Raw genomic sequence first — 16,191 nt, 5'->3', positions numbered from 1 at the left:
TATGTTGCTTCACAAAAACTAAACCTAAGGCCTTCTATTTTGCACATACTTAAACAGAGTGGGTTCATATACAATTATCAGATTTCCACAGATAATTTCAGGTTTTGGGAGCAGTTTGAAAAATCCGTCATTAAGACTGTATCCCAGGGGTCGGCAACGTTCAGCACGCGGCTCGCCAGGGTAAGCATCCTGGCGGGCCGGGCCAGTTTTATTTACCTGCTGACGCGGCAGGTTCGGCCGATCGCAGCCCCCACTGGGAATGAATTTATAATCTATGGGGACATTTTGAGCGCCCATGCATCGCCCCCCCCACCTTGCTAATTTGTCTATGTCGATCAGCTGTTTGTTGAAATAAAATACCACACAGATCTGTTTGCACTATGTTGAACTGATTTACTTACAGCATAGCATTAGGATTTGAATAAGTAAGAAAATCCACAGCAAATTTGATCATTCAAGATAGAATTATAAAATATAAATAGTAAGAACAAAACCAACATGGAAACCATTTGATTTTATCTTTATTCATAAAGTAATGATTTAATACTATAAACTCAAAACTACACATACCAATCGCTTTGATTGATTCTCCAGGAAAAAGTGGTGCCTCTTCCATCTGTGCCAGCTTGTTCCCATCCCTCAGTGCCTGGCAGAAATCCAAAACCATGAGTAAATCTCACATTCCATCTGCACACCATCGATACATTTTGCTGCAAAGTGCTTTTGCTAAGAGGTTATGGGAGCATGAGAATGTGTATCCTTTTTCCAAAGCACAACTGTGTTAAACAATGCTGCATTAGAAAACAGGGCTTGATATTGTAGGTAACAAAGTATTTATTATGCAGACATTTAAATATTAGTAACAAACCACTTACACAATGATTAGTTTAACGTGCTAGCTACATATATAGCGCACAAAAACGTGAGCAATACCATCAGCCCAAAATTAGGCCAAAAAAATTAGGCTAATCTTTATGTTTTTAGGTTATCATCTACTCAAGAATGTTTTAAAGTGTTTATTTAAAAGCATGTATATTCTTTATTTCTTAACACCTTAATTAAATGTTAGCTATTTTAATATCAAGGAGAATTGTATGAGAGAAGTTTAATTTATTTAACATTAAAAAAATCAAATTATATGTAAAAAAAATATATCAGGCAGACAGAAACATTCTATTATACCCTACTTGACAAGGTACCATTGTTGTATTTATTATAATATCAGAAACAATGCACCACACCCTAGTGGACCAGGTACCACTGTCGTAAGTACCACTTGGTCTTACAGAGATATTTTATAGAGATGATAGAACTAAAAATTCAGATTATAGCTTGATGTCACATTGTTTTCTAGAGAGTCTCAAAACCTGGTCAATAGAAATTCAGGGCTTGATTTTAAAGCTAATGCTCAGGTGAATGGCTTCCTCCTTAAATACTGCAACAAGGGGCCTTTAGTTTTCTGCTGACGTTTGCAATGTTCTGAAGAAGATTTTAGTGGAGAACCTAAGGGTTTACAAAAAATTTTATGACCATATCAAGGATGTTGGTGAGAGTTTAAGATTTCAATTTTAAGTGGTTGGTGTAAAAGTTAGAATATTTTACATTAGAATAGTATAAACAGTGAGCTAGTTTCACAGTATATAGAAACCTATACAGATACTCATCCCTTGTAACATATTTCTGACGTGCAAGCAAGGAAATAAGATTATTAGGGGTTTTCTTTATATTTTTAAACACAGACTTTTAACATTATATTGTTTTCTTAGCATAAATTTCTATGGGCTTTTTGTTTTTAATCTTGTCTGAAACTAGCAGAATTTGGTATCTAAAGCTCTATCATGGAACAAGGTGTAGTGTAGTAATCAATGGAACTACTCGGGTGCTTGAAGGTAAGCACGTGCTTACGTGCTCTGCTAGACTGGGGCCCAAGTGCGGTGCTATAATTTATATTTCATGACCTCTTATACAGTCACAAAAGCGCTACCGAGGCAAATGGTGTTTCCTTCCTGCACTAGACATAATATAACTCCTCCTTCGTTGTCAGAAACGTAACTTTTAATTTGAAAAATGACATCAAAATAAATCATTTTTGAAAATCATTATGGTATGTGGAATTTAAAGATGTATTAATTTCATTAGGAAATGCCAGTCCTGACTGATACGTTATCAAATTATATTTTAAAAATTCCTGACACATTTGTCTTTGAGAAAGAGCACTACAACTCAACCAAATGTAACATAGTGGTTGTTAAGTTGAGTTCAGAAGCAAATTAAAGTTGCATAAATTGGAAGTACATAATTTACCTCAGCCCCAGATAAATAATAATTTATGTACTCTTTATTAAAGAATGTATTATACAATGCATGTGTCCAATATAAAATAAAGAGTAGGAACAACATTTATATTTCCCAATATAACCAAACATTTTTAGACATACTGATATGTACAATGTTTTCTGTATAGTGCACAGAAGACCCATAAACATTTTTTGAATGAAAGTGAAAATATTCTTACAATTTACTATAAAGACACTTCACCTACTCAGTCCCACACAGAGGCACTTTTCTCTTGAAGTGCAGAAAATCTGCAGAAAAGCTTAATGAATTAGGGAAGAGTTTTACACTATAAATGGCATGCAGGTAAGGCTAGGATTTTTTAACCAAATCTTTATAAGAACTTCAACACATTATTTCATACACAATCTGGTATGCCAAAAACTAAATGTTATTGTTTTAGCAGTTAAGCATTGTATTTTGCTTTTCATTTATCAGAAGTTCTACATTTTAAGAGGGGGCTTTCCTTTAAATTCTATTTAAAGTCAGAGTTCAACTATATTACTGTCCAAGTAGTTTTCTCACAGCTGATTTTCTAGAAACATTTAGAATCACAGTTTATTTTCAGCAGAAGTATTTTTTCTCCCCCTAAAGAATCTATTCATAGCTAAGCTTTTGGGAGGTAATGTTGCCATCATTTTAGATTCTTATGCATGTTATTTGTTCAGTGCCTTAAAAATGTAATATTAGAAAACAGGGTTTTTTATAGCTACCCATTAATATTATTAAATTAAGGTGCAATAAACTTTTAATAAACCCTGAATCCAAAGAAAAGAACTTCAGAAGCAATGCATATTGCAAACTCCACAATGGTCTTCATGCTGTCTCTGGCACTTCTCCCTTTTGGGATTAAAAACTCAGCTTGGGGAAGAGGGTTGTTTTCAGTTTTTTGGGGGTGGTTTGTTTGTTTTTAATGATAGGAGTTTAGAGGTAATATTCTGAAATTCTCTATTGCTCCCCAAAACCTAACAATGGATGATTTCTACCTACTGTAGATGGGTTATTGTACAGTAATTTACTACACAGTTAATGAACAAAAGATGAGTAAAACTTGCCACCTGATCAGCTTCTGCTTCAGAATGATAGCCATTGTGTCCATCCTGAATCTCCTGCATTGCATGAGACAGCAGTAGGGCAAAAGAGGGGTAATAGGAAAAAAACATGCAGACAACAGGTGAAAGGACAGAATCATACTTTTTAAAGAGACAGTAGATACCTGAACATCAACCTATTTATTCAACATCTTCCACTCTTTGCTTAAACTATTCACAGCTATTAGGCCCAGCTATGGAACAATATGAAATGGAATATTTATTTGCAGTCTCACAAAAAGACTCAGTGCAGGTATCAAAGAACGCAAAGTATGTACTGTCTTTTTAAAACAATCAACCGTATAGCAGAGAAAATGCAGAATATAAATTATGTACGCCACATGCTTAAAAATAGAAGAAATTGAGTATTGCTTGTTGTGGTAGCATAAAGGGAAAATTCATGCATTTTTCATTGAAGAAAAAATATTAATATTTTCCATATCCATTAGTATTCAAATAAATTAAAGCTATATTGTGTAGATCACATTTTAAATGTCCGTTTTTATGGTTTGATACATTTTTTCAGCAACTCCAATGTTACTGTCAAAAACATCTGTTAAAAATGTACCCAAATTACACCTAATAGCCAAAAGGTTCACATCTTTATGTACTTACACTTGTTGTATCATATTGGGATCTCTCTTATTATATAAATTAAATCATTTTAATAATAATAAAAAAATCCCTGTGTGTTACAGGCAAGAACACAAAAGGTCATTGGGTCATATGAAGGTTTTTTGTTTTGTTTTTTGCTACTTTCAGTCAAAATTATTCTTCAATCAGCTTCCAAAATTAACTGGAATGAAACCACCATCATCTTTCACAGAGTTGGATTACATTCCAGATCAGTCCCAATTCACAAATGGAAAAACTTCTCATTTAACAGATAACACTTCTTATCCTAAGTCTGAAAGAAAGACAGTTTATATCTGCTTTGATAAATCTAATTTTAATCACTTCTATGAAACCCCAAAAGAAAACAAATTAACAAAAGGGGTTACATTTGTAGAAAACATAGGTTCCGTTGATTTTACATGCTTCTAAAAAATTTACAGTGCAACAGCCACCACTTTCAAATAACACAGGATTCCCAACATTTAGACCTTAGTGAATATAGTAGTTAGTTAAAGCTTAGGCCACAGAAATAGCTGAAGACTGTTTCTATATTTAAAGTCCAAAGAAAGGTGGATGCTGGAATCCCAGCAAAAGGAAAAACTGGAAGAAAGGCAATTGAGTTCTAAACCGACAGATTACGGATGACAGAAAGTATGCACAGGCACTGAAGATGGTTTCTCACCCTTGAACATTTACTGATAAAGGTGAAAAACCAAAGAAAACAATCAAGTTTTATTATTTTAACATATTTTCTTGCATTATTTCATTTCAATTACTGCTAGATTTGCCCTTGAAAATATCGACCTTTGTGTATTACAATTATTATACAAATCCAAGTAGCTTTCAGATGTGAAAATAATTGATTAGTCTCAAACCAGGGGATCAGGCTTAACTGATTCCCTTTAATAAATGCAAACCTTTGTTTGAATGACAGGGTTAAAATATTTAGAGAATAAAATCAGACCATTAACCCTCTCTTTTCTCAATTGATTAATGTTCCAAAGTGAGAAGGAAGAGAAAGCTATGAAATTTATCATCTAAAATTATCATCAAAAAGATGTAGGTCATTGCATTAGTGTCTAACTTCAATCTGAACTTTCTATTTTGCTCAAGGGCTGTAGCAATTAAGGTAAAACATGTACAAATGCAAGCATGAATTGAAATGTTATTTAAATGGAATAAACAAAGACTTACCGTTTTTCCATAAACTACTATTGAAATTCTTTAGCATAGATAACACATTAAACTCACTAATACAGTGCTCTGTAGTCCAAACCATGTAAGGATCAGTCGTGAGCATCCATTTTGTTGGAATTAATGTAATAAAACTGAAGTTTGTACTGCACATTTATAACATAACTTAAATATATGGCTCTCTCACAAATTGGCTTTTACTGCTCATGAAAAGATTGCAATGTATATAAAGCATTTCTATGGCAAACAAGCTGTTGAGCTGCATAGCAAAATGGTCTGATTGGTTCATAAAAAACATTAATGACGTAAAAAAGAACACTAGGCACACTAAGCTCTCAACACAGCACGAAAGACAAACAGGTAGGAGGCCGTTTTGCCAATAGCCAAATGTATTCTTACCCGTATATCAGGCCTCTTGTATACCTGTTAGTTAAAATACAGAATGTTATCCAACAAAATGTGCACTCAAATGTTGCTTTGTGACAGAGATGACATCAGGTAGCAGATCAGATTTTCAGAGGAGCTCAGCTCCCACTATGGTACTTAAATTAGTAGCAAGATTTTCAGAACTGCACAATACACAGCTGCTCCCACCACATTCAACAGAGTGTGCTGAGCACTTTTAAAAATCTGGCCACTTCATTTTAGTCTCTAAGGTCCTAAGAATCTTTTTATTCAGTGACAACATACTAGTAAAAAATTGAAGAGTTTAGCAATCCTTTTGGAGAGCATATAGTAAGCCCACAATAATAGTTATGACAAACTATGGCCCTACACTGATGAGTCAAACACCAGAGCATGTTTAATTCTAACTTTTCCCTAACTTACTTCCAAAACTTTCTAGGCAGCCATTATTATTTAAGTGCTTTCCACTGATACCACCTCATTATCACTAAGTTTTAATTTACATAAGACACTATGAATTTAGAGAGTTAGATTGCCCCCAAAACCAAGTATGCTGCTTGTGTATGGCACATGAGTACAAGTCTAACAAGAAAAAGCAAGCTCAACATGCTTCAAATTCCACGTTCCCCTTTGAAGCACAATATGTTCCCTTCGGACCTTTGTATTTTTGCAAAAGCTTTGCGGTGGAGTGAAACTCCCACCATGGAAAACAGAGGAGAGGGAGCCATGATACTCAGAATTTTTTAACAACTGTGTGTGTTGCTTTTGTGTATATGGATTCAGGGACATAGCAACAGACATTTTAAGAAACAAAAGATAGATAATCATTCAATCTGAAGTGCACAAGCTGATGGGGAGCTATCTGAAAGCCAAGAAAACTGATGTTATGTATTCAAATCTGCCTGTCTAACTAAAGAGGTAGGCAGACACATTCCACCCTAGCTGAAACTTCTGAGTAGTTTCCAAGGGTACAGCACTTTAAAACAGCCCAGACCAGAGTGACCAAGTCACAGATAACTGTGGTGAGGTCTGCATCAGAGTGACTCAGAAGTTTTAGCTAGGGCAGAATGCATTTTGCAGCATCCTGTTACCTATGAATTCAGCAGCAGCGATGAGCAAAGAGACTCCTGAGTGTGCATATTGATGAGACCAAGGGTAGAACAGCCCCCCAGGGAAGGAGACAATAACAACACCCCCCCACACACACACCCCATTACACTTATTCCTAGAGATGCTTTCCCAACAACTCTGACTCTGATTTTTTGGGGCTGAACTTAAGCCAGCTAGTTAGTTTTCACCCACGGCTAAGTAGGCCAGACACTGGGAAAGCAAGCAGACTAAAAGATCTAGATTCAATCAAAAGGGGGAATTGTTGTCCCTAGTGATCTCACACACATGTTGAGCAGAAGGAATGACAGAAGAGAGCCTTCGTATTGAGACCCTTGATGCAAGAGCCCTCAGGAAGAGTGAGAATTATAAGGCACTAGACTCTACCCATAATAGGGTTACCATACGTCCGGTTTTTCCCGGACAGGTCCGGCTTTTTGGTAATCAAACCCCGTCCGGGGGGAACTGCCAAAAAGCCGAACATGTCCGGGAAAAATACCACCGGCCGGGCACTTCCCCTCCCGCGACTGCTGTGCTCCCTACCTTGACTCTTCTGCTCTGTTTAAAGCCGAGCTGCCCGAGCACTACCGGCTTCGGGCAGCCCCCATGCTTCCGGACCCTAAGCCGCCGGCTGGGCACTTCGCCTCCTGGGCTCCAGGGGCGCAGGGTCCAGAGGCCTGGGGGCTGCCTGAAGCCAGTAGTGCTCGGGCAGCTCGGCGCTTACGGAGCCCAGGAGTTCAGGGAGCACAGCAGCCGCCGGAGCCCAGGAGGGGAAGTGCCCGGCCGGGGGCGCACGGTCCGGCAGCATGAGGGCTGACCGAAGCCCGAGCGCTACCGGCTTCACGGTTTGCCAGGCAGCCTCCAGACCCTGCGCCCGTGGCTGGGCGCTTCCCCTCCCGGGCTCCAGCTGCGCTGGGGAAGCGTCGGCCGGGGGCGCAGGGTCTGGGGGCTGCCCGGCAAACCATGAAGCCGGTAGCGCTCGGGCAGCCCTTTTCGCGTGGCTGGGAGTGAGGAGGCGGAATGCGGGGCGCTCATGGGGAGGGGGCGGAGTTAGGGCGGGGACTTTGGGGAAGGGGCGGAATTAGGGCGGGCCCAGGGATAGGAAAGAGGTGGGGCCAGGGCCCCGTGGAGTGTCCTCTTTTTTTATTTTTTAAATATGGTAACCCTAACCCATAAGGCCTGAGCATAAATAGTATAAGCTATTGCATTCATTCCCACAGATGACTCAACATCACCTCATGATCAACTAGGTCTAGCAATCACTTGCTTTTGGAATGAAGGCAAGTTGTAGTCTGAGCAATCCACATCGACAATGGCCCCAAACTGTTTATGTTTTAACTCATCACGAAGAGCAAGTATCCGTCTCAAAGCTTCTTCTGAACTTCAATTAGCAAGGCTGAATGAAATTCAGAAAGGAGTATATTTGCTCCCTCTTGCTCACAGTTTTATTCAGCCTTGAAGACAGAAGTTCTGTCCATAGTGCATTGCAATTCAGGACTATATTCCTGCTTTAAGTCTCAATTTTTATACGAGCAATTTAAACCAAAAAACTTAGGGCACATTTTCAAAAACTACCTTTAAATTTGTCTAATCAAAAATCTGCTCACAAATGGGGAAAACAGACTAACTATCCAATTTGCGCAAGCAAACAACTCTGAACACAAATTTAGAAAGAAGAACAGGAGTAGTCGGCTATCTATACTGTTTCTTTGATGTGTTATTTTCTTTAAATGCTAATCAAGATTTTAAAAGGCAATGAATGCAGCTGGTCCAGTGGAGAGGGTACCGGTCCGCAAGTCAAGAAACTAGCTTTCCTTTGCTGACTGGGTGACCTTGTGAGGGTCGTTTAGCCATTCTACACCTCAGCTTCTTCATCTGTAAGAGGAGGATAACGAGGCTCACCCACCTTCAGAAAGCACTGTGAGATCTACAGATGGAAAGCTTTATAGGCTCCATTATAGTATAATCATATGGATTCTCTTTTGTCTGCCATTTACACATCTATAACAACTTTTTCATTTAATATGTTGGCCAGTTTTACATGGACATACTAGCTGATCAACTTGAATGATTATTTCACAACCATTACAACCTACTGTGTAAATATGATAAGTTAAATGTATTCGATAAATGCACAATAGTAAATATATATTCTATTGCCTAAACTTAATTAACTTTGCATTAGTTATAAGGTACTGTGTCCATTTTCAAAATGAGAAATGCTAATGTAGATGCATATCAAAATTGTGACGAAAAGTGCTAGGTATCTCTGGATACTTTACTTGGATCATAGGAGAAAGCAAGCCTGGTGGCCTCATCCTCAAAGAAAGCCATACAAAAAGTAGTGCTATTTGGCATGATTTACCCAAGACCAGAATAAGAAGATTGCAATTAAAGCTTTAGATGCTTTGACAACTGTGTGGAGAAGTTTGCACAGCATCTGCCCATGTTGTTCTTGATTTTAGTTGCTGCTATACCAGGTTTCTCACTTACACATACATTAAGTTCATTCACTTTAAAAACAAATGGTGACATTTAAAACATATTGTGTATGCAGTAGCCAATTGATTTTCTGGAAATATGTAAAACCTTGCATAGTCCACGGCAATCAGGAGGCAATAGGACAGTAGAATGAATCATCTGAAGGAGAGGTTATAATGCAAAGGAGGCCCCTTTCCAAAGCAGCACTTTGAAAACACCATATAAAAGCTTCTTAGCTTTTAAAAAACAACAAATATGCATTATTATTCAGAGTAGGTAAATAAAATTGTATTATTAGAAACTCTGCAATGCGATTTGCAAATGTGGGAGGTTAGCTCATTCTATCATTTCATAGACATGAAATGTTAAATACAATTTGTAAACAACTAGGATTTTGAGCATAGAAAGGTTTAACTTTTTTTTATTTGTAAGAGACAGAGAATGAGCTAGAGTTAAATGCTGCTCATTAGGCCTCAAAATATTTCTCTCTCTTAAGTAATGTGGAAGATCAGTCTGGAATAGAGAACCAGACTATTTAAATTAAAAAACTGGTTCTCCTCTGGAGGAATGCATAATAACTCAAATGGTGAACTGAACACTAAACTCGTAGAGTATCAGGGGGTAGCCGTGTTAGTCTGTATCTACAAAAACAACAAGGAGTCTGGTGACACCTTAAAGACCAACAGATTTATTTGGGCATAAGCTTTCGTGGGTAAAAACCTCACTTCTTCAGATGCATAGAGGGATCCCTCACTCTCACAGACCTTGGGAGGCAGGCCAGTCCTCGCTTAGAGACAATCCCCCAACCTGAAGCAAATACTCACCAGCAACTACACACCACACCACAGAAACCAATCCCTGTAGCAAACCTCGTTGCCTACTCTGTCCCCATATCTACTCTGGCGACACCATCAGAGGACCCAACCACATCAGCCACACCATGAAGGGCTCATTCACCTGCACATCTACTAATGTTATATATGCCATCATGTGCCAGCAATGCCCCTCTGCCATGTACATTGGCCAAACCGGACAGTCCCTCCGCAAAAGAATAAATGGACACAAATCGTACATCAGGAATGGTAACATACAAAAGCCAGTAAGTGAACACTTCAATCTCCCTGGTCATTTAGCAGAACTAAAATTCATTTGCAAATTTAACACCATTAATCTGGGCTTGAATAGGGACTGGGAGTGGCTGGCTCATAACAGAAGCAGCTTTTCCTCTCCTGGAATTGACACCTCCTCATCTATGATTGGGAGTGGACTACATTCACTCTGATTGAATTGGCCCTGTCAACACTGGTTCTCCACTTGCGAAGTAACTCCCTTCTCTCCATGGGTCAGTATATAATGCCTGCATCTGTAACTTTCACTCTATGCATCTGAAGAAGTGAGGTTTTTACCCACGAAAGCTTATGCCCAAATAAATCTGTTAGTCTTTAAGGTGCCACCAGACTCCTTAAACTTGTAGACTTATTCTGATAAAATGAAGTCCTTGATCTACAGGGCAAATACAACATAGACAGCTGTAATGCAAGGTTTCCCACAATGCTTTATCAAAGACATCAGCCTTGACCCAGAGCGAGCATTTGCAATTCAGCTGCCAGACTATAGAAGAGCTAAGCTTTTTCTGAGTACAAGTTGCTGACTGTGCCAATACAGTGACAAACTCAGTGAGGTGAAGTTTTAAATAGACTAAGATCAAATACAGTTAGTGGCTTCATCTTCAAGCTCATGCTGAATTTGACCCGCAGTCACAGAAGTTAAGGAAATATGCTGTTTGTAGAGAGCATTCAAGGCCTTTTAAATCCAGAAAGCATTGGTAGATTATTTAACTACAGTTTAAAGCAAACAAGATAAAAATCTTTATTTGGACACTATGCATCCAGACCCATGATTTTGTTTTAATTCCAGGGAAGAATTAAAAGCACATGGAAGACCTGAGCTTAACAACACCTTTTGGACTTTTATGGGGACTGGAAACAGAGGTAACACTTGTGTCAATTTGCAGTGCAAGAGAGATTTAATACGCACTACTCTTGATAATACTTAGTCCTGCCTTGAGTGCAGGGGACTGGACTAGATAACTTCTCAAGGTCTCTTCCAGTCCTATGATTCTATGTAGGGAAACAGAAGAGAGCATGAAAGGGGAGGGTGGGAAAAACCCAAAGATTCTAATCAGAGCTAAGACATTGCACACTCATTGTCTCAATGACATCTATGTTGTTGGATGAGAAAACAAACAAGAGAAAGTCTGTTCTGATTTATAAGGGACGTTTTACCATAGATAGTGAAACTGTCACACCAAAACAAAGGAAGAAAAGTAAAAATAGGTAAATGTTCTTTTCACGTTGGAGAAGATATGCTCATTTAATATTCACCAAGGCAAATTATATTTAATTTTTGTGAAATCCACATAGCTGAATTTTTTCTCGTGAGTGCATGGTGCATAGACAAGATTCCAAACCAAGAAACAAATGTTTCATTCCTATAATTAAAAAAAATAAACTTCCAGAAAATATCTAGATAAAAATCAAAGGAAAGGAAAAAAAAAATCACACCATCAATGTAAAATGCCACCTTCGAAGTTTCCTTTCTTTTCTCTATCTACCTTTTGTTCTGTAGAACTGAGTCACTTTCCTCTAAATGAGAGATAAAATACAAAGAAAACCTTTGCACCTCTCGATTCGCTATTAACTGACATTTGACTCTCAAACGGTCAAGAATCCACTCAGGTGTTTGCCATGTGGATAAATCAAAGTAGCAAGTTTCCTGCCCAGCCATTTCAACAGACTGAACAATTATTTTTGTATTCCTCAAATCATAAATGTCACTTACCCTGTAATCTCTTGATACAATGTCTGATGGCACAGAACCTGAAATCTGACTAGAAATGGTAGCAGCTATGAGCTGTTTACACCATTCAACATGGGATCCTGTAGGGCTACAAGAACAAAATAAATATTTCAGAGTGTTTAGCAATGATTACTACTTTACACCAAGGAAGTGATGAGAACATTTAATTACACCCCACATGAACACAACCAACAAACAATTACACAAACACTAATGACATTATACTCTTAAAGAACAGAGTACATACCACCTTTTTGCCCATCAGATTACTGAGAAGAATTCAATTTTGTTGGAATTTGCCATTAATTTTGATTCAGACGTGCAACTGTTAATCTACAAAAATGTTCAGGGCCCTGGGGACATGAAGCTCTTGATTCCCTTATCAGATATTGTTAAAACTATTCATATATTTCTGTTTAAGGCCATCAAAAATAATTTATTTTGAGCAAGTGCTTCCAGGACCTAAGTGCTTTCAAGAATTTCATATATGTGACACTATTATTCAAATAAAGCCTAAGAGATAGAAGCTATTCTAACACTGCCATGTAAAAGGAAATGAAATATTCTCTAAGGGAACACCTCTAAAACAATAAGAAAAAATATATAACTCTTCTTCAAGGGAATTTTCTACCTAGCTGTATCTCCTTTTTTGCATTTGCTAACGACAGGGAGACTCATTTCACATTACTGAACTTTGTAGTTTAGCAAGCACACAAGACAACACCCCCCGCCCCTCAAGATACTGCATCAGGCAAGTCTACAGCAGAATTTCACTAATCTGGACTAATGCAATGTGTGAATGGGACAAGGGCAGTGCAGACTGGTGAAGTTCAGAGACTAATAAATATTGAGACGGGCAGAACCACTGTAATTTGCCACCAGCAAATTTTAAGTGCCCTAGGTCTATTTCAGTATATTTCAGAGTGCCAGATGAGAGGATGGGGGAGTAATAGGATGCTCCCCATTTCCCTATTGTCCCTGCTCCAAGCACAGCAGTATAATTCAGACTGTGCTTCAACAGTTTAATGCATTTTAGTGAGGTGAGGTTCTTCTGTATACATAGTGTTTTTTTAATTGAAGTCAGAAACAGAAAGTACAATACATTTTAAAAATAGTATATAATGAACAAACATATAAGCTAATTTTGAATTCTGGGATACTCCCAGAATGTTAAAAGTGAATGACTAATAAATCACAAATGTACACGTCACGAACAGGTAAAACTGGGAGTTGAGTGGGCGTGACAGATTGTTCATCAAGAGCACAAGATACAACTTAAGAGGCCTTTCACACACTAATTGCATTGTGTCATAGCGAGAAACAGCATATGAGTTTCAAGAGGTGCTGGCTGAAGAGAAGCGTGGTGAGCACTGCAGTAGCTACATATCTGAAGTGGAAGACCATCAAGTAATTTTTAAGTCATGGATTTTATTAGTTCTCTCCCTTGCTGCATAAACTTTAGACAGCACCACTTCATAATCTGTGGTTTCATTATTAAAAATCAATTACATTCCTCCTTCAGAGAAGTCTCTTTTACCATAGTTAGTCTTGAACTGGATTTTAGTTTCATTTGCATCTTTTGCAGAGAACTCTACCCACATTTTGGGGAACAGAGAAAGTGTATGAATTTTTAGCTACAAGTCCAGTTAATGATAGTATTTCTCTCTCTTTTGCTCATCCGTCTCTTTGATCTCACTTACTGGCCCTCTCCTTATTCCATGAAATTTCTGGTGTGTTTCTCTTCATGATAGTCTCTGGTTTTCAGGCATCTTTTACTTTTGCCCTGACTCCCACGTTTCTAAGCATTTCTCTAAGCACACACTTCTGTTTGTATTTCCCCATTTTGTTAATTATGAAAATAATTTGGGTTTTGATTAGGGATTGCCACACCAGAAAGTTTTGCCACTTTAAATATACAAGTCCAGTTGAAGCAGCAAAAGAAAAATTTAGTATCTATGGATGCAGTTATGCCAGCATAAAAGTGCTTACACCAGTATAAATTATTCAATTCAGGAAGTGAAATAAAGCTACACCAGTATAAAGCATCTTTATACTGGTATAACTGTATTGCTTAAAAAAACAAAAATCCACACACCCCTAACCAGCACTGATATACTTAGTGCAACTTTTCTAGTGTAGGCTAAGGTGGTCAGCTTAAACTGTATGCAACTATACCACATATAGCTTAATGGTTGACACATCTGAAAAGGAAAAATAGAAGTGGAAAACACATATTCGTGAAAATTAAAACTCAGTGGTTTCATTTCCACAGTGGTTCATGTAACATTACAAAGGCGCTCTGTTAGGAAAATCATAGTTAGAGTTGTGCTCTTAAAATGGGGCATAAACCCATTTTTTCTCCTAAAAGTGGGTGGCTTTTTGGTGTGAAATTTCAGAGTCAGAAAACTCAAAGGGCCTAAAAACTATATAATTTGGGTGGTATCTCTTTTTGTTTGTTTTGTTTTTACAGGAAGCGTCTGAAATTTGACTCTTACTGGATTTTTTTAGCAGTCTATTTATCAATCAGTTGCTATCTAAACATTCTGGGGAAAAACCTGGCAAAACTACTACTGATTTTAATGGACCCAGGATGTCATGCGTATCTTCACAAAATTTGGTAGGAAGGTGTATTCTGAGTAGATTGTGTGAGAAGTGTGGGAGGATTGTGTTAAAATGGATTGTAGGTGATTATTGTGCACAAGCAGCTGCCAATGCATAAACTATGTGCAGCTCCTGACACATATGACAAAAGACTTTTATATGCAACGGCTGGCATTAGGGTTTATGTGCAGCTTCTGTTCACAACAGAGAAGGCTTTTACATACAGTTTTTAGAACATAATGATTCACATGCACCAGCTGCTGGTGTATCTCATCTTCATCAGCAGGTGCATATATACCCACTGCCCAGGTCCCCCTCTCCAACTCTGCACAGAAACAAACCCACACTTAATCATAAAAAAAGGAAATTAATCTATAAAAATGTGAAGTAATTAATGTTAACCACTTCACCACATACCTGACTCAAATCCACAAAACCAAGGAAGTGAAAAGTTATGCCACCTAAGAGCACATACCATCTTCTCCTTCACCAACAGGGGGACACACCCTATCATTACAGCTACTGTGGAACACAAACCACAACCATAACCCTGCCCTTCCCGATCCCCCAGAGAATCCCAACCTTCCATCATCCCCGTTACTAAATTTAATGAGCCTCTGACAGTCAATCGTGATCTCTGGATGCTAAAAGTCCGGCAGCACAGAGGGGCTAAGACAGGCTCCCTGTCTGCCCTGGCCCCGTGCTGCTCCCGGAAGCGACCAACATGCCCCTGTAGCCCCAGGGGGAGGAGCGGCAGAGGGTCTCTGCGCGCTGCTCCTGCCTGCAAGCACCACCCCCACAGCTCCTATTGGCTGGGAACAGGGAACTGTAGCCAATGGGAGCTGAAAGGATGGTGCCTGCAGGGAGGGGCAACGTGCGGAGCCATGTGCACCCCCCTCCATGGGCCGCAGGGGCATGCTGGTCACTTCCAGGAGCGGTGCAGGGCTAGGACAGGCAGGGAGCCTGCCTTAACCTTGCTGCACCACTGCCTGGGAGCCACCCCAGGTAAGTGCCGCCCAGCGGGAGCCCGCACTCCTCCTGCACCCCAGCCCCCTCCAGGAACCAGCTCCCCGTACCCCTTCCTGCACCCTGAACCCTCTGCCCCAGCCCCCTCCTGGAGTCAGCCCCTCTCCTGCACCCCAACATTTTGCCCCAGCCCAGAGCCCCCTCCTGCACCCAAACTCCCTTCCAGAGCTTGCACCCCAACCCCCTGCCCCAGGCTCAGCCCAGAGCCCCCTCCCACACTCCAAACCCCTCGGCCCCAGCCCAGAGCCCACACCCCAACCCCCGCCCAGTGAAAGTGAGTGAGGGTGGAGAAGAGTGAGTGGGGCGGGGCCTTGAGTAAGGGGCGGGGCAGATCCTGGTTCGCCCTTAAATTAAAAAAGTGATCTTGTGCGTAAAAAGGTTGGAGACCACTGATCTACGCCCAGCACAACTCCCCACTACAACCAATATCTGCAACTAATGATTTTAGGAGACGGTAGTTCATCAAAGGGGTGTGTAC

General features: G+C 39.4%; 1 protein-coding gene across 5 annotated transcripts in view; it reads right to left on the bottom strand.

The window, feature by feature from the left end:
- MTMR1 (myotubularin related protein 1) overlaps positions 1-16,191 on the bottom strand; it is a 53,745-nt gene that overhangs the window by 34,839 nt on the left and 2,715 nt on the right. For 2 of the 5 annotated variants that reach the window (XM_054040914.1, XM_054040910.1), the window contains exons 2-5: positions 12,069-12,174; positions 5,634-5,657; positions 3,393-3,443; positions 571-646 (exon numbers count right to left, since the gene is read on the bottom strand). In XM_054040914.1, coding sequence (XP_053896889.1) covers positions 571-646; positions 3,393-3,443; positions 5,634-5,657; positions 12,069-12,174 — 257 coding nt within the window. The remainder of the gene's footprint in view (positions 1-570; positions 647-3,392; positions 3,444-5,633; positions 5,658-12,068; positions 12,175-16,191) is intronic. The other 3 variants (XM_054040912.1, XM_054040911.1, XM_054040913.1) reach the window with 3 other exon arrangements.

Source organism: Malaclemys terrapin, chromosome 9 (genome assembly GCF_027887155.1).
Source record: "Malaclemys terrapin pileata isolate rMalTer1 chromosome 9, rMalTer1.hap1, whole genome shotgun sequence".
NCBI lineage: Eukaryota > Metazoa > Chordata > Testudines > Emydidae > Malaclemys > Malaclemys terrapin.
This window is presented reverse-complemented; position numbering and strand designations above follow the sequence as displayed.